At 43.6% G+C, this 19,538-nt stretch overlaps 2 protein-coding genes and 1 non-coding gene across 3 annotated transcripts; 1 reads left to right on the top strand and 2 right to left on the bottom strand.

The window, feature by feature from the left end:
- The first annotated feature begins 5,664 nt into the window (after nucleotides 1-5,664).
- On the top strand, nucleotides 5,665-9,428 carry LOC127321109 (chloroplastic import inner membrane translocase subunit HP30-2). The gene is made up of 6 exons (XM_051350145.2): nucleotides 5,665-6,112; nucleotides 6,706-6,821; nucleotides 8,408-8,534; nucleotides 8,776-8,930; nucleotides 9,043-9,105; nucleotides 9,185-9,428. Exons 1-6 carry the CDS (start codon nucleotides 5,783-5,785, stop codon nucleotides 9,210-9,212), a joined length of 819 nt encoding a protein of 272 aa, XP_051206105.1. The 5' UTR covers nucleotides 5,665-5,782; the 3' UTR covers nucleotides 9,213-9,428.
- Nucleotides 9,429-10,605: 1,177 nt separating this feature from the next.
- Nucleotides 10,606-10,679, bottom strand: TRNAN-GUU (transfer RNA asparagine (anticodon GUU)). Its single transcript has one exon. It is a non-coding gene; the product is annotated as a tRNA-Asn (tRNA).
- A 389-nt stretch (nucleotides 10,680-11,068) lies between these two features.
- Nucleotides 11,069-17,636, bottom strand: LOC127321105 (chaperone protein ClpD2, chloroplastic). The gene is made up of 12 exons (XM_051350140.2): nucleotides 16,605-17,636; nucleotides 16,133-16,302; nucleotides 15,810-16,039; nucleotides 15,604-15,712; nucleotides 15,387-15,517; nucleotides 13,946-14,047; nucleotides 13,582-13,863; nucleotides 13,371-13,492; nucleotides 12,985-13,279; nucleotides 12,353-12,586; nucleotides 11,835-12,068; nucleotides 11,069-11,578 (listed from the first exon to the last, which is right to left on the bottom strand). The coding sequence occupies exons 1-12, from the start codon at nucleotides 17,210-17,212 to the stop codon at nucleotides 11,267-11,269; spliced, it is 2,829 nt and encodes a 942-aa protein (XP_051206100.1). The 5' UTR covers nucleotides 17,213-17,636; the 3' UTR covers nucleotides 11,069-11,266.
- Nucleotides 17,637-19,538: the final 1,902 nt, after the last annotated feature.

The following is a 19,538-nucleotide window of genomic DNA, read 5'->3' as shown; positions in this document are numbered from 1 at the left end:
TAAGTCTAGCGACAGGTGAATAGGTGTCGAAGTAATCTTCATCTTCTCTCTGTGTGTAGCCTTTCGCTACAAGCCGCGCCTTGTACTTTCAATAGTACCATCAGGTCTTAGCTTCTTCTTGAACACCCATTTGCAGCCTACAGGCTTGCATCCATGGGGTCGTTCTGACAACTCCCAAGTTCCATTAGAAAGAATCGAGTCCATCTCATTATGGACAGCTTTTTTCCAGTCATCTGCATCTGGAGATGCATATGCCTCTGCAATGGACGTGGGAGTATCATCCACAAGGTACACAATGAAATCATCACCAAAGGATTTTTCAATCCTTCGTCTCTTGCTCCGTTAGGAGCTTCATTGTCATCCTTCTCAGTAACATTCTCATGTGATTGTTCAAAATACTCATTAGATGTACTAGACTCAGGAATTATCTCAGTAGAGATTCTAGCAATGCTATGCATATCTTTCATAGGAAACATATTCTCAAAAAATGTTGCATCACGAGATTCCATAATAGTATCAACATGCATATCAGGTACCTCGGATTGAACTACTAAAAATCTATATCCTACACTCCGCGGAGCATAACCTAGAAAGATACAATCCACTGTCTTTGGTCCAAGTTTGCGCTTCTTAGTAATTGGAATATTGACTTTCGCCAAACATCCCCATGTGCGCAAATACGAAAGTGATGGTTTTCTCCCAGCCCACTCCTCGTAAGGGGTTTTATCTTTATTCTTGTTAGGAACTCTATTCAGGACATGACATGAAGTCAGCAAAGCCTCCCCCCACCATGCCTTTGATAAACCAGCAGTGGCTAACATGGAATTCACCAAGTCAGTCAGCGTGCGGTTTTTCCTCTCGGCAACCCCGTTTGATTGGGGTGAATAGGGAGGCGTCCTCTCATGAATAATGCCATGTTCCTCACAGAATTCATCAAAGATTTTAGGAAAATATTCGCCACCACGATCCGACCTAAGACGCTTGATCTTTCTCTCTAGTTGATTTTCAACTTCGGCCTTATAAATTTTAAAGTAGTCTAAAGCTTCATCTTTAGTTCGCAACAAATAAACATAGCAAAATCTAGTCGCATCATCAATCAATGTCATGAAATATCTCTTTCCACCTTTTGTCAACACACCATTCATCTCGCATAGATCAGAATGTATGAGTTCTAGAGGTGCCAAGTTTCTCTCCTCGGCCGCCTTGTGAGGCTTCCGAGGTTGCTTTGATTGCACACAACTATGGCACTTAGAACCTTTGGCAATGGTGAAATTCGGAATTAAACTTAAACTGGATAGCCGAGACATTAAACCAAAATTAATGTGACATAAACGAGAATGCCAAACACTAGTATCATCACTAACATTGCCACAAATATGGTTCACAGACTTATTACTGAAATCAGAAAGCGAAAAACGGAACAAGCCTCCGCACTCATAGCCTTTACCAATAAATTGTCCAAACTTGGAAACAACTACTTTATTCGACTCTAACACAACCTTAAACCCATCTCTACATAGAAGGGAGCCGCTAACGAGATTCTTGTTCATAGTAGGGACATGTTGCACGTTCCTCAGCTGCACGATCTTCCCCGAAGTGAACTTCAGATCTACCGTACCAACACCACGAACAGAAGCATGTGACCCATTCCCCATCAAGACGGAAGAATCCCGGGCGACCTGGTAAGAAGTGAACATGGATATGTCAGCACACACATGAACATTAGCACCTGTATCAATCCACCAACATGAAGATTGAAATACCGAAAGAACAGTAAAGAGATTACCGTACCCATCAGCATTGCTAGCGATCACAGTGTTGACTTGCCTCCCCTTTTTCTTGCGGTCTGCCCTCTCTGGACAGTCCTTAGAAAAGTGGCCAGCCTCTCCACAGGTAAAGCAGCTCAGATCTGCTTTGTTTATCATCTTCTTCTTCTTGAAGGTTGTAGTCTTCATAGGCTTATTGAAGGAGGGCTTGTTATTCCCTTTGTTCTTGCTGTAGGGTTTCTTCTGCACCATGTTGGCGCTAGACTGACCCTCTCCTTTCTCAGTATTATCCTTAGCCCGAGCTTTCTCCTCAACATCAAGAGACGCTATCAGATTTTCAACTGATATCTCCTGTCTCTTGTGTTTGAGAGTTGTGGCAAAGTTCCTCCATGAAGGGGGCAACTTAGCAATGATGCATCCAGCCACAAACTTGTCAGGTAAGGCACACTTAAGGAGTTTGAGCTCTTTCGCAATGCACTGTATCTCATGAGCTTGTTCGACTACAGAACGGTTGTTTACCATCCTGATATCATGGAAGCTCTCCATGATGTACAGTTCACTGCCTGCATCGGTTGCACCGAATTTAGCATTCAGTGCATCCCAGAGCTCTTTACCATCTGTTATGTGCATGTACACATCACACAGACGATCAGCAAGAATACTCAGAACGCATCCGACGAAGAGAGTGTTGTTTTCCTTGAACTTGTTCTGATCTTGGTCAGATATAGTTCCTTCAGGTAAACCATCACTAACTTCGAACACTTTCAGATGAGTAAGCCAGAGCGTGGCCTTAACTTGCCACCTCTTAAAGTGCACACCGGTAAACTTATCCGGCCTCAGTGCATCAGCAAAACCTGTCATTGTTAACTCAGGAAATTGCCTACAATTAGGTTTTTGGATTGTTGGATAATTAGGCACAATTTCCATGATTAATTCCAGAATATAAAACATGATGGCAGCAACTACTAACATGTGAAACTCAAACATACTAGATGCATTAATCAACATGAGTAGCAGCACCGCAAACGGTAAAGCATCCATCGCTAAACAGATCGAGATATGTCGCACGTACCGATCTGGTGGTGGTGGTGGTGGAGGTGTAGCAGATGATGTCGCGACGATAACGTTGTTGATGACAACGTTGTTGACGATGGGGACGACGGGTCGAAGTAAACGGCGTTGAAGACGACGGTAGGCAGCACCGCCCGACTTGGACGGAAGGGGACCCGTGATGAAGAGCTTGAGCAGTCGCGCAGAGCGCTTCCCAAAAACCTAATTCGCCCTCTCTCGTACAGGATCGCAAGGACGAGCGGTTCCGGAGACCTGCTCTCCCGTTCGCCGATGCACGTCGGCGCGCGGGATGGAGTGAAAACCCTAACTCCTGTATTGGATGTATTTCTGCGGTAGCCGGGCAGGAGATTATATAGGCTCGGGAAACCCTAGGCAACGTGGGCCACGCCCACGTCGCACAAACGTTTCGAGTCGGTTACAGATAGCCCACGATCCGGGAGCGACCCGAACCGACTAACTGCGACGCGTCCGTCTAGGACTCTGTTCGTTTTCCTGAGCTGCAAAAAGTAAGGAAAGTCTCGGCTCGAGGCTCAATCCACTCACCACGAGCGCGGCGCGGCGCGGCGCGTCGCGTCGCGTCGAGACGAGCGAGGAGGAGGAGGAGCACGCGTGTAGCACTCCTATTCTCACTCACTTACTAGTGGTGGAACAACCCACCTTATAAGGTGGTCTAACTTCCTCCCAACTTTCCATGTGGGACTAAACTTCCCACCCCTTGCCACTCCCTAGTGAGCTGCCACCACCTTGGGCTCAAACTCACAAGGCTGCCACTATGTGGGCTTTGAGATTTATAGGAAAAACTGAAATCTAATTTGGGCCACTAAAAGTGGGCCGAATATTTCAACACAGTTGACCCTATCACCCTATACATTTCTTTCTAATGCTTGCTAGGCTTGAATACCAACCACTCACAGCTTAGTTCAGCAAGGCAAAACAACACGAAAATTCTTAGGACCAGGCTCGACACTCATTTTCTCCAGGCGCCATGGTCAGGACATATTCAGAGGACATATTCAAATTGCTTAATTCTGTATGAATTAAAAATATAGGGAGTTACAACAACTTTAGCATACTTCCTACAAGTACAGTCCCTAAAAGCACTCACCGTTCACTAATGTAAACCCTTTTAGCTTTTTGTAGATTCACTCATTTTGATATGTATCTATAGTCCACTTTTACTATGTAGATTGACTCTGAATGGTATGTATCTAGTCTATTTTAAGTTTCTAAAAGGTCTTGAGAAAGTAATTAAAGTGCCCTACTAATATAATATATATGTACATACTCTAGATGTTGTGTGCAAATTCCAACAAAGGAACGATGTCGACGATATCACCATCGTTAATCTGGAGCCAAATCTAGGCTTTTCTCTGGAGACAACAACCGGAGTGAGAGTGAGGGAGATTTCGACACTCCTCGGTGATGCCTCCAAGAGAGCCCACAGTGACGTCATTGCTGGCACCAACCGATGACATGCAGGACTTTCATATGTAGCGCCGCACACCTGTCATCTCTACCCATGAGAACGTGGTGTTTGGAATGTGATGAGTTGTGCAGCTTGGTTCAAGCATCACTTTGCACACAACAATCAATGCTTAAATGTATGGTTGAAAAGTTTTGGTGACAAGAAAGAAAACTTTATATCGATTAGGGTAGTGGTTGTCTTATCGGGGATTTGGAAAACGAGGACTTTGGCTTCTTTTGAGAATAAATGGTCCGAGGAACCATTTGAGTTCATTTTCTAGAATTTGTTACCTAATTAAATTATGGGCGAAACTGCATGTGATGAAAGACAACAATTTAGAGCCACAAACATGTGCAAAAATGTTGGAATGGGTCATAAGTGATGTTTCAAGGGCGAGTAGGCACTAAACATTCTAGTAGTCAAGGTTGGAGAGCTGATCGTCAATGGTTTGCCGAACTTCTTCGGCGGTGATGCTGGTTGTGGCTAGTCCTTTGCTTTGTTGGAATGTTACATTACTTTCTGTTTGTAGAAAACTTTTACTTTCGTAGAGGCATTTTTTTGGACTTATAGAACTCTGGTGGTGGCATGTTGTGGGTGGTAGTGACATAGCTTTGGTTTCTATTAATGGAAATCAGGGAGAAATCTCTTAGAAGTCGTTTGGTATCCATCATTTGGGCCTGAAATCCAGAAATCCATTTTGGAATTATATAGGTGGGCTGTTTGGTTGCCACAGAATTGGGCCATCATTTCATTTAGGAAAACGAGCAAAATGACGCTATGGGTAAACACAATTCCGAGCTGAGACCTGTCATTTGCGTTTCTCTATGGAAATCATTTACAAATTCAATATTGAATTCTGCTGTCATTTGCAATTCCTGTGGCAACCAAACAAGTGTCCATTTCTGAAATTACAATGTAAATAAAATGAATACATGTATTCATTTTAAAATGCTACAAACGAAATGAAAGCCTGGCTTCCAAACGACTTCTTATCGAAAACCAAAGCAATGCAGGGAATTGATGAAAAAAGGGCGATTTCTTTTATTCTTTTGCGAGAATGGATGCTTTTTAACCATGCATCCTCTGCGCCGTGCCATGAGATCGCTAACACGTGGACCCATTTTGATATCTGTTCGGAATTCCGCTGGAATGGATACTCGTCTAGTCGGCAGAATGTGCCTGTGGACTATGCAGAATGTGCATGTCGACTATATGGTGTGACGTGCGGAAGTGAACTGGTGGTCGGGGTCGCCGTCTGAAAACAGAATCCTTACGAAGCACCGGCCCAGAACAACCGGCCCATGTGATCCACATCCACGAGAGGGCTTTGGAGTTGGTGGAAACCCTCCAAAGTCGCCAACCTCAATAGCGGAGCGGAGCAGCCGAGGAGGAAGGGGATAAACCAGCAACAGAAGAAGAGCTATCTCGCATCCTCCTCCGGCTCTCCCCCACCAGCATTTCGAGACACCGGAGCGGCGAGATGGAAGGGATGGGGCAGAAGAGGCGGCCGCTGGTGGTGATGGCCTCCTCCTCCACCGCGGCGGCGCAGGCGGCGGGCCGGGGCGGCGCCAACCCGCTGGCCGAGCTCACCGACCGCTTCAGGGCGCTGGAGACCGGGGTGCGCTCCTGGATGGCCAAGCAGCCCACCCACATCGAGGCCGCCGTCACCACCGCCTTCGGGGCCGTGCAGGGCGGCGCGCTCGGCGGGCTCATGGGCACCTTCGCCCCGGAAGCTGGGGCCGGGCTCCCCGTGCCGCAGCCGCCGCCCGGGCTCGACCCTAAGGCCTTGGCCACCTTCAAACAAGCGCAGGTATCTCTCTCCGCCTTTCCCATGTCGTTACAGATTTACACGGAGACCGTCAATTTTGGTCAATTTCCTCGGACAAATTTTACTTAGAAATATAAAGCAATTGATCCCTTGCTCATTGAAGTACTTCGAGCATCCACAGTGTGGAAGGTTCTTTTGTTCAACTTTATGACCTGAGATCGGTGGATTAGTCATTTCGAATCAGGAACGACTTTATTAAAGATCAAATCAAGATAGCTAGTACTTGCTACTAAACGCATGTGATGTGATGGCTTTTCCTTTGTTTTAAGACATCAATGACTTTTCCTTTTTCGTTTTTTAAAGCAATCACTCTTCCTTCAGTTTTAGTGTAGCAAAGCCTGTATTGCTCCTTAAGCCTGTCTTGCAAATGGGACCTAAGAAAATGCATATGCAGCAATTTCATTGTGCCTATAATCTACTTAGTACAACTTTGTCGTGGTCCGTTATAATCTACTTAGTACAACTTTGTCGATTGCATTGTACCGATTATCTACCAAGCACAACTTTATGGTGGTTCATTTGAATCTAACATTCCTAAACCTTCAGGTTGATAGTTTTTATTTTTTGGATTATAGGCTTTGGCAGGTGGTCCACTTGTGCAGGCTCGAAATTTTGCAGTCATGACTGGTGCAAACGCAGGCATATCTTGCGTTATGCGAAGGATAAGAGGAGTGGAGGATGTCCAGGGCAGGTGAGGGTTCCTAAGATCTTGTTTCTTGTTATGTGAATACTTGCACCTTAAAGGGGGTTAACACGTTCCACGGAACATGTGGATCTAATTCTGTTCACATCAGATGTTTCTTTGTCTATTCTTAGCCAAGCCACTTGTGAGCTGCTTATCACCTAACTAGAATATAAGCAGTTTTGGTTCCTAAGAGTATTTGCTCAATGTTTTGTTGATTCAAGACATTCGAAAAGATGAACCATGAGCCCCCGCAAAGTACATGTAATTTTGCTTAAAATTTCTAGCTTAAGATTTCTTATTTCTTAAATCACTTGAATGTTATTATCTATACTAAACCATTATCTAACTGTGTATTCCAATGGAGTCACAAAATCTTAACAGAAAAAATCAATTGAACTGCAACACTACTGTATGTTCATATATACAAAATGCATATATGTTTCCTCTGCATGGCCAATCAGCACATTGCCTAGACTGAATAAACACGGCAAATGTGATGTCGAAAAGGTAAAAACAAATATGGTTAGAGCTGTCTCTCTCTTAGCTGAATAGCTGATCGATGATCTTCTGTTCTGATGTTCCCCTCCCTGCCAAGACAAGAGGTGCCTTACTCCTCTGCACCGTTGGCTATTCCCACTTCTATGTTTCTCATCTCACAAAAAACCAATCCAATAACTACGGAAATTGATCTTAGCAAGAAAGATGCCCCATCATGTGCATTGGGAGCAGCAAGGTGAACCAACGCCGAGAGGATGATGGTGGCCACCAGATTCTGAATTTAACTCTGCTGGTTTTAGAAGCGTACAAGAATACCAGAATGGGGAGATCATCAGTCAGATAAGAAAGGAGTGAAGGAAGTTTTGTTGTGTATAGTTGGTGTAGCACATGTTGTATAGTGGATGCCATGACATGTGCATGTGAGACTATAAGGGGGCGTGAGGCGTCAGTTAGTGGGTTGTGTTGGCCTGTTGGGTCAAAACAGCGACTGGTAAAAACCACAGAAATTATGGCATGACCCCGCAATCTGCAAATATTTACAACCCCGATAAATTGTGAAATTAACAGGTAAAAGTGCAATTTACTATCTCTTTCTCTCTCTAAAAGTAAAGAAGGCAAATAGAGAGCAGAGTAGCAGACCATTACCACCACTAGGTGGATCTTTTGTAGTAGTAAAGATAAGTGTTATTTATCTGTGCATAATCAATAAGATGGGGTGTACTATGTTAGCTAATAGCTCAGTTTATTAATGTAAAACGTTTTGGCAATTCAAATTGAACTGCCAAAACATCTTATAATTGGAATGGAAGGAGTAATTCATAATTATTTTGTACATGATGTATTTCATATGATTGCTCTAATATGGGCATGGCTATCTTCTGAGCCGTAAATAGCGAAGTAATGACAAATGGTAAGATAAACATGATATCCTTAGGAACCAGCAAATAGTAAACCTAGTACATGGGGAACGGAAAGTGATATCACACAGCTCAGTCAATCATGCAAGCCATTACAATTTCAGGGGACTGATTGTTAACAAGATGATAGATTTGAATTCTCTCACCTGCGTGATTGACTGACTCTCTTTTATATAGCATGGCAGCAGCTTTTGGTTCTGGTGCTTTATTCTCCATCGTGAGTGGAATGGGAACCCCAAATCCAGTTGTTAATGCAATTACAACTGGTATGGCTTTTGCAGTATTTCAAGGTGGATTTTTCATGGTAATACTTTGGACATATTCTCTTATTTCTACATATCGAATTCATTGTGTTCCACTCGAATTATGTCTCTAGATTTTAGTCCTGAATGTGTTTATGAGTTGCCAATGCAGTCTGCGTAGCTTCATGTTGCATTGCAAGCTTCACTGATATATATATCAGTGGGGTAGGCCCAATTGTATCTTAACTTTCCCATGACTCGTGTGTTCTTCTAATTCTTATAGTTGATCTATGGTGAGTGTAGGTTGGGCAGAAATTCTCGAAGCCAAAGGCTCAGAGTGAAGATACAAACTACTCTCGTGGAAGAAATATGTTGAACCAATTAGGCCTTCAGAACTATGAAAAGAATTTCAAGAAGGGTCTTCTGACTGATGAAACATTGCCACTCCTCAATGACAGGTACATGCTTTGTATACTGAATCAATTTCCTGCTTACCCAGAAGAAGGGATCTTTAAAAAAAGTTACGCTTACTGAATTTGGTCATACAAATTTGTCTTGATTATCTTCCAGCGCGCTCAGAGATGTGCAGATCCCCCCTGGTCCAAGACTTGTCATCCTCGATCACATTAAAAGGTTTGGAATTGTTGCATATATTCCTGGATTCTGCCATGTTAGTTTCGTTGATCTAATATCCTATGTTGAAATTTTGCAGAGAACCTGGCTTGGCAAAATCAAAGTGAAGTGATCGCCACTGTGCCGCAGTTTTCCCTCTAGTTGCATAAAATATGTTCTCGGATTCCAACGATGAGCACTTTAGGCAGCAGTATCATTGTAAAAGAATAATTAGTATATGTTTTGTAGTCATTAGACTGATTAAATTACATGTGTCTATCTGTACTGAAGTTTCAGTTGAATTGTTATGTGTTGTTGTTTATGGCAAAATTCATTCTCCAGAACACTTGGGCTTATACTGAGTCATTCTTGAGTTGTGCATGTTTTTGGGCCGTCTTCTGCCCTTCCCTTGCAAGTTAGTATCCAGTTACACGTGTCAATCTGTACTGAGGTTTCAGTCAAACTATCATGCGCTGTTTATGGCAAAACTCATTCTCCAGAACACTTATACTGAGTCATTCTTCAGTTGTGCATGTTTTTGGGCCGTCTTCTGCCCTTCCCTTGCAAGTTAGTATCCAGTTACACGTGTCGATCTGCACTGAGGTTTCAGTCAAGCTATCATGCGCTGTTTATGGCAAAACTCATTCTCCAGCTCCAGAACACTTGGGCTTATTCTGGGTCATTTCTAAGTTGTGCATGTTTTTTGGGGTTGTTTTCAGTCCTTCACTTGCAAGTTATTACTAGTATCCAGTTTGATGGACACTGGTAATGCGGAATCATAGGTTTGCATGGGAGAAATGCAGCGACCACATGCCGAGAACGGATTGTAAAGCGAAAATTAAGTGACAAATGGGAGACAAAAAGTCCCAAGGGCAAATGAGAAAACTTATATACTGTCAGAAAAAAGAGAAAACCTGTATAGTAGTACGTAATAAGTATTTTGATATGCTTGGCGTGTGTAATTCGATTTTGGAGGACTTGTTGAATCCAACCTGGAGACGACAAAAAAAGAAGAAAAATAATAATATTTACGCTAGAAGGAGGCAGCGACCACATGCCGAGAACGGATTGTAAAGCGAAAATTAAGTGACAAATGGGAGACAAAAAGTCCCAAGGGCAAATGAGAAAACTTATATACTGTCAGAAAAAAGAGAAAACCTGTATAGTAGTACGTAATAAGTATTTTGATATGCTTGGCGTGTGTAATTCGATTTTGGAGGACTTCGCTGAATCCAACCTGGAGACGACAAAAAAAGAAGAAAAATAATAATATTTACGCTAGAAGGAGGCAGCGACCACATGCCGAGAACGGATTGTAAAGCGAAAATTAAGTGACAAATGGGAGACAAAAAGTCCCAAGGGCAAATGAGAAAACTTATATACTGTCAGAAAAAAGAGAAAACCTGTATAGTAGTACGTAATAAGTATTTTGATATGCTTGGCGTGTGTAATTCGATTTTGGAGGACTTCGCTGAATCCAACCTGGAGACGACAAAAAAAGAAGAAAAATAATAATATTTACGCTAGAAGGAGGGCTTGAACCTCCGACCTTGTGGTTAACAGCCACACGCTCTAGCCAACTGAGCTATTCCAGCTTTGTTGTCTTGGATACAACATTTAGCTAAATAAACTTTTACTCCGTACAAAAATCGCATTACAAGGTTTAGAATGCTTGCATATATCTATGGTTTCAAGTCGGTGTTCGATTCCTTAATCTACGATCTCAATTCCAAAAAAGTTTTGCGTTGTGCGTGAGTTGATAAATTCAAATTTAAGTGATTGCCAGTGCGCACCAGTTCGTTCTCATCTCGGAAGTCTTCCAGTCTAGTCATGTCAAGATCTATTTTTCAGATCACTCGAGCTTATTGCTCAGGAGTCACTGACTCGAGATTTCCTTTGGCCAAGAGGTAATTATTCTGAACGCTTATAGGAGAGCAGGTGTTCAGAAGGATATGTTGAAGCATATGTATATTCCAGTCTGACATAAGCAATGTACATATATATTAGAAATGAAACAAGTATGTACAGGTGTTGTAAGACCTCAATTTACATTATATTCAGGGAGAAACTCCCATCACTTGGAGACTATGTACATGAACTATGGAGACTATGCACAAAAGAATAAAGAAGCTTATAGACAGCAACGTAATAAGCTTCTACTATACATTGGGTGCTTGAGCTTTTAAAGTGTTGGCGTGGGATCAGACAATTGAACAGTCTGATCGTTCATCCGACTCAAGCAAGGCTTCCCCGTGTCATCAGTGTCCATGGTTATGGTATCGCCAGGCTTGTAATGCCCAGAGAGAATTGCTTCACTGATGACATCTTCAACGAACTGGGTGACGGCCCTTCTCAGTGGCCGCGCACCATAGCTCTTGTCGTATCCTTGCTGAATAATCATGTCCTTCATTGCGTCAGATACTTCTAAGCCGATACCGAGGGCCAAAAGCCTACCCTTCACCTCTTGCAGAATTATATTGAGGATAGCAAGCATCTGGAAAGTCGTCATTTGAAATACTTAGCATGGTTCCATAAACTACAAGTTAGAAAGTATAACACCATTTTTCCACCAAAGGAACATAAAAATCTCATGTAAAAGATTTTACGAGGTGTAAAGGGGACAAGGGGTCGCATTGTAGGTATTGGCATATTGTGCATAAATAGAATTATGGTTTTAGTTATCATAATCAAAAGATAGGTATCTTAAATCACAGAAAAATAACAAAGGAACTTAAAATAAAACAACAGACCTGATTCTTCTCAAGTGGACGGAACACAACAACCTCATCCATTCTATTGAGCAATTCAGGCCGAAAAAATGCCTTCAACTCCTCCATTACCAAGGATTTCATCACAGTATATGTGTTTTCTTCTGTATCATTCAGCGTCTGGAAACCTATGGCCATCCTTCCTTTGGATATTGATGCAGAACCAACGTTGGATGTCATGACAATTAATGTATTCTTGAAGGAAACTCTGCGGCCCTGTAGTTCACAAAAAAAAAAAATTGGTTTCATTTTAATAATATAAGAGGGATCTTGCCTAGTTTTTCTAGTATAAGTTCACATAAAAGATTCACTAATGCACATCAGACTGTATCGGTAGGATCAGGCATAAGTCACAACAAATAATTGGATTCTTGAATCCGCAAAAATAGCTAGCCTGACTTTGAAGGTTCATGATATATCATAAAAAAGTGTGGAAAATATAATACGAATTTGATTTATCGACTGCAGAAAGGAATATCACGAATGTCAGGGTCTAGTACCTGTGAGTCAGACAAATGACCATCTTCAAATACTTGGAGAAGAATATTGAAAATATCAGGATGAGCTTTCTCTATTTCATCAAGCAATACTACAGTAAATGGTTTTCTTCTGACTGCTTCTGTCAAAGTACCACCTTCACCAAATCCCATGTACCCTGGAGGAGAGCCTATCAGCTTGCTCACAGTGTGCCGCTCCATGTACTCACTCATATCTAACCTAACCATAGCTGACTCCTGTTAATAGAAACAAAAAAATATATAAATTCCATGTAACATGTTCTAAATGAGAGGATTTCTGGCACCCAGGAGCCCTGGAGCTCGGTTTTTGAAAAAAATGAAAATGGTAATTTGAAGTTTCAAAAAAATCGAAACAAAATTCTGTGAATACATACACATGTTCTGTATACTTTTGCAAAGTTTCGGTAAAAAAAAGGCAGTCTATTTGAAAAAAACGAGAGCACTGGTGCTCAGGTCCAACAAACAGTTTTCGGTTCTAAAGTATAGGAATAATAATACCCCCTCCATCCCATGAAGCTTGTCTCGACTTTGTCCAAATTTGAGTGTATCTAAGTTGAGACAAGTTTCATGAGATGGAGCAAGTATAAAGATGTAACCAGGAAAGAGTGACCTACAGATCCAAAATAAGTTGCTGCCAGAGCTTTGGTTAACTCAGTCTTTCCTACTCCTGTTGGACCGCAGAAAAGTAGAGTAGCAATAGGTCTGTCAGGATCACTCATGCCAACGCGTGATCTCTTCACAGCTCTTGATATTGCCACAACAGCATCATCTTGACCTATGACACGCTTTCTGAGTTCATCGTCTAGTCCTACTAGAAGCTTTCTTTCATCTGCAGTCAATTGCTGGACTGGTATGCCCGACCACAATGATGTGACTCTTGCAATTTCCTCTGATCCAATCATAGATGGCCTGCACCATCACATGTATTTAAAATTTCAGATGCTTAAATTGTGAAATGTAAAGTCCACCCTAGATGAAATCATGAAATGAGAAAACCTACTCATCAGCTGAAGCTGACAGTGTTGATGTTCGACTTGTCTTGTCATCATCCAGTACTTCAACATTAACTTCATTCTCTTGGTCATTTTCATTCAGAGAATATTTCAACCTGTTAGTCAGTGCCTGAAATGTGTTGCACAATGAATTAAACATCTACCAGCAGATGGACATGGATAAAAGTTATTTGCAACAGCTCTAGCTAAATATTCTACCACATCATGCATGGCCTGGACAGCTCTAATCTCTCGCCAATATTCATCTGGTGACTTTGAAATTATAGAGCACTGCTCTTCTTTCTTCCTTTTAAATGATTCCATCCGAGCTCTGCTACCAGCTTCATCAATCAGATCAATAGCCTTATCAGGAAGATGTCTGTCAGGGATATATCTCGCAGACAAATAAACCGCTGCATTGATGCCTTCTAAGGTGTATTTGCATTTGTGGTAAGTCTCATACTTTTCACGAAGACCAAGTAGAATTTTCACAGCATCCTCCTGTAGAGAGCATGAAGGAAAGTTAGAAGAAACTGATAGCCAAGAGTCCCGAGCGACTTCCAAATTTGAAATTCTGCACTACCTGACTAGGCTCATTTACATATACTGGCTGAAACCGGCGAGCCAAAGCCTTATCCTTCTCGAAATGCAAACGGTGTTCATCCAGAGTTGTAGATGCAATGCACTGTGAGTACAGACAAGTGTTAACCCGTGGAAAAGTAAAATAAGATGAGATGCTATATTACATTATGTGAATGGGATGAAAAACACTTAATATTCACCACCGAAGTGGCTCATATGCATCATGACCGGTGATTATCACAGATACTTCACAGTTATTCATAAAGGAACGTCAATCGAGTGACAAACTACACAGTACAACATCAGGACTCATGAGTATGTGCACAAGTATAGAATCAGTCTAATACTGTAGAACTAGCAACATCAATTGTTGTTTAGATATGCAACTATTACCCATGTACATATTTAAACAAAAAACTGAAGGGATAAGTATGTTTTGGCCCCTCAACTGTTCACACTGTTCACTTTTGGTCCATTATCTTTTTTCCATATACCTTTGGTCCCTCATTTTTCTGAACAGGACAAGCTTGTTCCTTACCTGATCTGAAGCAGTATCCTAACTAACAGTATGTGATTTTTCACCGAACTGTCACATGTTCGTCCCTGCTGGAACATATGAACTTGCCAGAACAACATATGCCTTCAGAAAGCATACCAAAGCAGAGAAGAGACATGAAAGAGAGATAGAGCTGAGGGGAGCTTAAGCTCGCTGGAGTTAGAAGGGAGAAGAGTGCCAAGTGAGAATGAAGATAGATTCAGGAGGGGAAGAAGAAGCTGACGTGAAGGGCCATATGGCATGTTGGATCAAAATTCACACCAAAGCCACTTCTGGTTGGGTGAGGGGCCAAACTTCTCCAGTTTCGGAAGACGAGGGACCAAAACTATACAATAACAACAACAACAACATCAAAGCCTTTTTCCCAAGCAAGTTGGGGTAGGCTAGATATGAAACCCAACAGAAAAAGGAGGGACCAAAAGTATATGAAAATAAATTAAGAGGCGAAAAGTGAACTTTGCGAACAATTGAGGGATGAAAAACACATCTCAAAACTTAATTACATCTATGCAATGATAAGGTTAAAGGTGTCATAGAATGCACAAATTGCTATAATAAAGTAAAAAATCACAGCGTATGATTTGACCTGTAGTACTTCAATCCTAATCTATTCCGAATCCGAACTAGTAAGTAAACTTATGTCATCACCTCCTGCCTGTTTGCAAAGTTGACATAGTGATACACAGTTTACAGCAGTACAAGCTAGCTACTAGCTAGAGCTGTGACCCAGAAGGACACCACCAAGCAACAAATAACATTGTTTTCCTTTGTAACTATTATATTACAAACCAATCCTTGGTTTTAAAAAAGTTGCCATAGTGAGAACAAAGAAACAAGATGGGCAACATAGATTTAGCCATAGGAGTTCCTTTTGTGAGAATGTTACCTGCAATTCACCTCTAGCAAGTGCAGGTTTCAGCAGATTAGCGATATCAAGACCAGCTCCCTTACTGCCTCTTCCGGCAATTCCAGATCCAATAAGAGTATGAACCTCGTCGATGAAAAGAATAACATCACCTGCATGAAATTGTGGGGCTATTTGTAAGAGCAAAAACCAAGACAGAAGTTTGTGTGTTCTATTCATACTGTACAAATCAGATAACCTGCTTTGCGCACTTCACGTATTAAACTAGTAACCCTGGCTTCTAGCTCGCCCCTCTCTTTTGCACCAGCCATCAGTAAGGCAACATCTAATGACAATATACGTCTTCCCTACATAACAATGTAAATTAGTCATAACTGTTAACCACTGTTGTACAAGCAGAACTTTACAGCAAATTTGATTGTTCATGGAAACTCAGTAACTCACCACAAGAAAAATAGGCACATCTCCGTTAGCAATCTTAAGAGCCAACCCCTCAGCAATGGCAGTTTTACCAACGCCAGCTTCACCCAAAAGAATAGGGTTGTTCTTTGTGCGCCGGCATATAATCTGAACTACTCTTTCAATCTCCTTCTTGCGGCCAATAACAGGATCAATTAATCCACCACTGGCTCGCATGGTCAGATCTACACAAAATAGAGCTAGTGCGCTCTTCTCTGAAATGACAAATAAAATAAGCTCATTCTTTCCACACTCCATGCCATAAAGAAAATCAGCACAAACACCAACGAAGTAGCTTAACCCCTGACCTTTCCTTTTATTTGTGTATTTGACAATTGCAGACCTCCCATTTCCAGCAGTAGATTTATCACGCAATCTGAAAGAAGATAACCCCAGAGGCTCTCTGCCATCCTTGGCAAGCTCCCCTTTGACTCGGGCAAGCGCCTGCTTTGCTAGCTGAGTTGGTTCTACTCCTAAGCTACAACGAAGCACATTAATTAGCTAATCATCAATGCTTGAACACAACAGTTTATTTAATTTTCACTCTATTGGATTACCCTTTCTTTGAGAAGTTGAGATAAATTCATTTGCATTTCCTGCATCCAGTCTGATGATGGTTGTCTATAGTTGTTACTATGTTAATGTTTTAACAGTTCAAAAGATGGAATGTTGATTAATGCTTAGGCGATCAAGAGATGGTTCGATGCATTGCTTATCTTATCACATTTTTATGAGCACACAAATTAGGGAGAAATGGAATAGGAGTACATGAGCACCAACCTCTTGAGGATGTTGTTGGTGGTGGCGTCATCCAGGTCGAGGAGGCCGAGCGCAATGTGGTCCGGGGAGATGAAGTTGCACCCCATGTTCCTGGAGAACTCGACGGCGTTGACGAAGACGCGCTTGCTGGCAGCGGAGAATGGCACGTCCGTGGCGAGCCCCGTGGCCGCCTGCGCGGGCCCTCGCTTCCCGACGGCGGCGCGGCATGCGTCGCGTGCGCGGTCGATCCGGGCGGCCGGGCCGAGGAAGCCCGCGGCGGAGCGGTCCTCGGCGACGAGGCCCAGCAGCAGGTGGTGCGGCGCGACCGCCTCGTCCCCCATCCCGCGCGCCTCCCGCTGCGAGTGCACCACCGCCTTGACCGCCCGCTCGGTGAAGCGCTCGAACACCGCCCGGACGACGGCCCCGCGCCGCTGCTGCCCGCGCCGAGGCGGTGTCGTGGTCGCCGAAAGCGGGGACGGGGACGCGCGGAGCGGGTGCGCGAGCGCCACCGCCCTCCCGCCCGCGGATGGGGACGGGGACGGGGAGAAGCGGCGGCGGAGGCCGGCGCCCGTGGCGGCGAGGATGGACGCGGACGGCGCCGACGACGACGAGCAGCAGCAGGCCTCCATCGTCGGTCGGGTCGGTCGCGGTGTGTGATTGGACGGTTCCTCCTCCTCCTCTCCGATTAAACTATGGACGGAGTCGTACCCGCTGCAAGGTGCGCGAGACCTTAAAGAAACGTTGCGCGGCGAGGAGGAAGGAATAGAGTAGTGGTGGCGGTTAGCTGCGTGGTCGGGAATCGAGTGATTGCATGGTGGAGGAGGCACGCAAGGAAGACGGGGATGGTGGGGAAACCTGCCGGCACGGCGGCGCGCGCGGCGGTGGATGGAGATGCGGGGTGAGGAAAGGAAGGAATCTTTGGGTCGGGAGGGATCTTGGGTCGGAAGACGACGACGCGCGCGGTTTATCCGATCGGGTTCGGTGGCTGCGCTCGCGCCGCTGCGACTGCGAGGTGTGATCGGGGATGGAGGGCCGATGGTGGCGAATGCCGGCAGAGGTTTGCGTCGCGGCGCCGGTTGCCGAAATGTGCCGTTCGGGGCTTCGTACGTGCTCCACACTGCATACAGCGTCGGTACGTGACCACCGGCTGCCTTCCCCCGCGCGCGCGTGTGAGCCGGGGAAATGCGTCGAGGGTGAAACCGACATCTCTGCTGTGGCAGTGTAACAACTGCTGCAACGATGTGCCATACACGCAGTACGCATGTGATAAGCGGTGATCACAAGCTTCCAACATCGACAGCTCTTTTTTTGTTCGACATCAGCAATGAGCTTCCAAGACCGACATCGATGACCCGCAAAGGGTGGTTCTAGCTAGCAAGCCCTCTCTGGTTGATAAGTTGGCCTAGAACTTTCTTCTAATTGCCTTGTTGACAAAACCCGAGTTGCTTGTGTCTCGGCCGAGGGTTCCCTCCGGTAATCGGTCATGTTACATAACAGACATGTCGACATGTTGTAATCTCTTTTTTATTTAAAAGGAATGTGGTGGGTACGGAGTACGTTGAATTTTTTAAAATAATGATAATCTAAATCTACATATGTGAGGACATAAACCTAGGTGGTTGGTTGTACTTCCACTTGCCTAACCAAGTAAACTAGGGTCAATTCTTAAATCTTGATTCGGACCCGACTTTTCTCAAATTAAGTGGATGGTTCTATTTGGCTTAACAAATAAAAATGCAAATCTCAACCTCGTTATGAAAACTAACATGGGGATAGGTGATGATCATTCCAAACTAGAAAGCACATTACTCCCACACACCGGACTAGTAAAATGAGAACAAAGACATAGACATTGGGAAGGAAATTAAGCTGCCATGTCAGTATGTTGGGAACATCTACCTCCGTTCTCTTGGCCTCGCAAAGGCGGGATGGGAACCACTAGTGACCCTTAAAGTATAGCTTAAGTTTTTTCTATGCTTGATTTCTGTGCCTTTTTTGTGGCAATTTCTAATATGTTCACTATTCTATTATAGTTCCTATTTTTGGTTGTTATGGGCGACGCTACTAACAAGTGAAACATGTGGTAGTTTGGTCTCTTGGGACACGGTTTACAATTTTGGCGCTTTTGCATGCCATGTGTTGTAGTGTTGTAAGTTGATTTTGGTAAGTAGTTATCCTACATCCGAATTTTTGTGAGCATGCCTTCTTCTCCAACAGTAGAATGACAAATATCATCCTAGTGACATTCATCATTTTTGTTAACTGACTTTTAAGGGGGTATCCCTAGCCCTGGATTTTTAACTGACTTTTGTACTTCGGCATATGAAGATAAATGTCATTACTCGAATGTTGGAACAATGGATGGCTACTTTCAAGACTTCAACCTAATAGTCTATGATACGTTGCAAACATATCTATAATTTTTTATGCTCCATGCATATTTTACACCAATTCCTATATGTTTTGTCTACATTTCGTGGCACTTTTATGCATTTTCCGGAACAAACCTATTGACAAGATGCCACAGTGCCAGTTCCTGGTTTTTGTTGTTTTTCTATTTCAGAAAAGTTGGAAATATTCCCGGAATTAGACTCCACAAAAGCCGAAGATCTTATTTTTCCGTAACAAAGACAAAGTCCAGAGGAGAGACGAGGATGCGCCACAGGGCGGCTAGACCAGACCTAGGCGCGGCCCAGGCCCTGGCCGCGCCTAGGGGTGGTCTGGGACCCCCTGGCCTCCACCGACCTCACCCTTCCGCCTATCAATTTCCTCACGCGAAAACCCTGAAATATCCAGCCTTCGTCCATGAAAAGTTCTATCGCCGCCGCTATCATCCAGACAAGTTTCGGGGGTCAGAAGTTCCTGTTCCGGCACCCTACCGGGACGGGGATTGAGCCCCGGAGCCATCTCCATCGACTCCACCGCCTCCACTTTGACTCCATGATGGTTCGTGAG

This window comes from Lolium perenne, chromosome 2, assembly GCF_019359855.2.
Source record: "Lolium perenne isolate Kyuss_39 chromosome 2, Kyuss_2.0, whole genome shotgun sequence".
Lineage (NCBI taxonomy): Eukaryota > Viridiplantae > Streptophyta > Magnoliopsida > Poales > Poaceae > Lolium > Lolium perenne.
The sequence above is the reverse complement of the archived record's forward strand: the minus strand, read 5'-3'. Positions and strand labels throughout refer to the sequence as shown.

Bases quoted from the DNA above. Each gene is read 5' to 3' on its own strand.
- LOC127321105 (XM_051350140.2), bottom strand. From the start codon at position 17,212: ATGGAGGCCTGCTGCTGCTCGTCGTCGTCGGCGCCGTCCGCGTCCATC. The intron at 16,303-16,604 runs GTTGGTGCTCAT...GCTTCGTTGTAG, and splicing joins ACCAACAACATCCTCAAGAG to CTTAGGAGTAGAACCAACTC. The intron at 12,069-12,352 runs GTACTAGACCCT...TGTGAACTACAG, and splicing joins GTCATTTGTCTGACTCACAG to GGCCGCAGAGTTTCCTTCAA.
- LOC127321109 (XM_051350145.2), top strand. From the start codon at position 5,783: ATGGAAGGGATGGGGCAGAAGAGGCGGCCGCTGGTGGTGATGGCCTCC. The intron at 6,822-8,407 runs GTGAGGGTTCCT...TCTTTTATATAG, and splicing joins GTGGAGGATGTCCAGGGCAG to CATGGCAGCAGCTTTTGGTT. The intron at 9,106-9,184 runs GTTTGGAATTGT...GAAATTTTGCAG, and splicing joins ATCCTCGATCACATTAAAAG to AGAACCTGGCTTGGCAAAAT.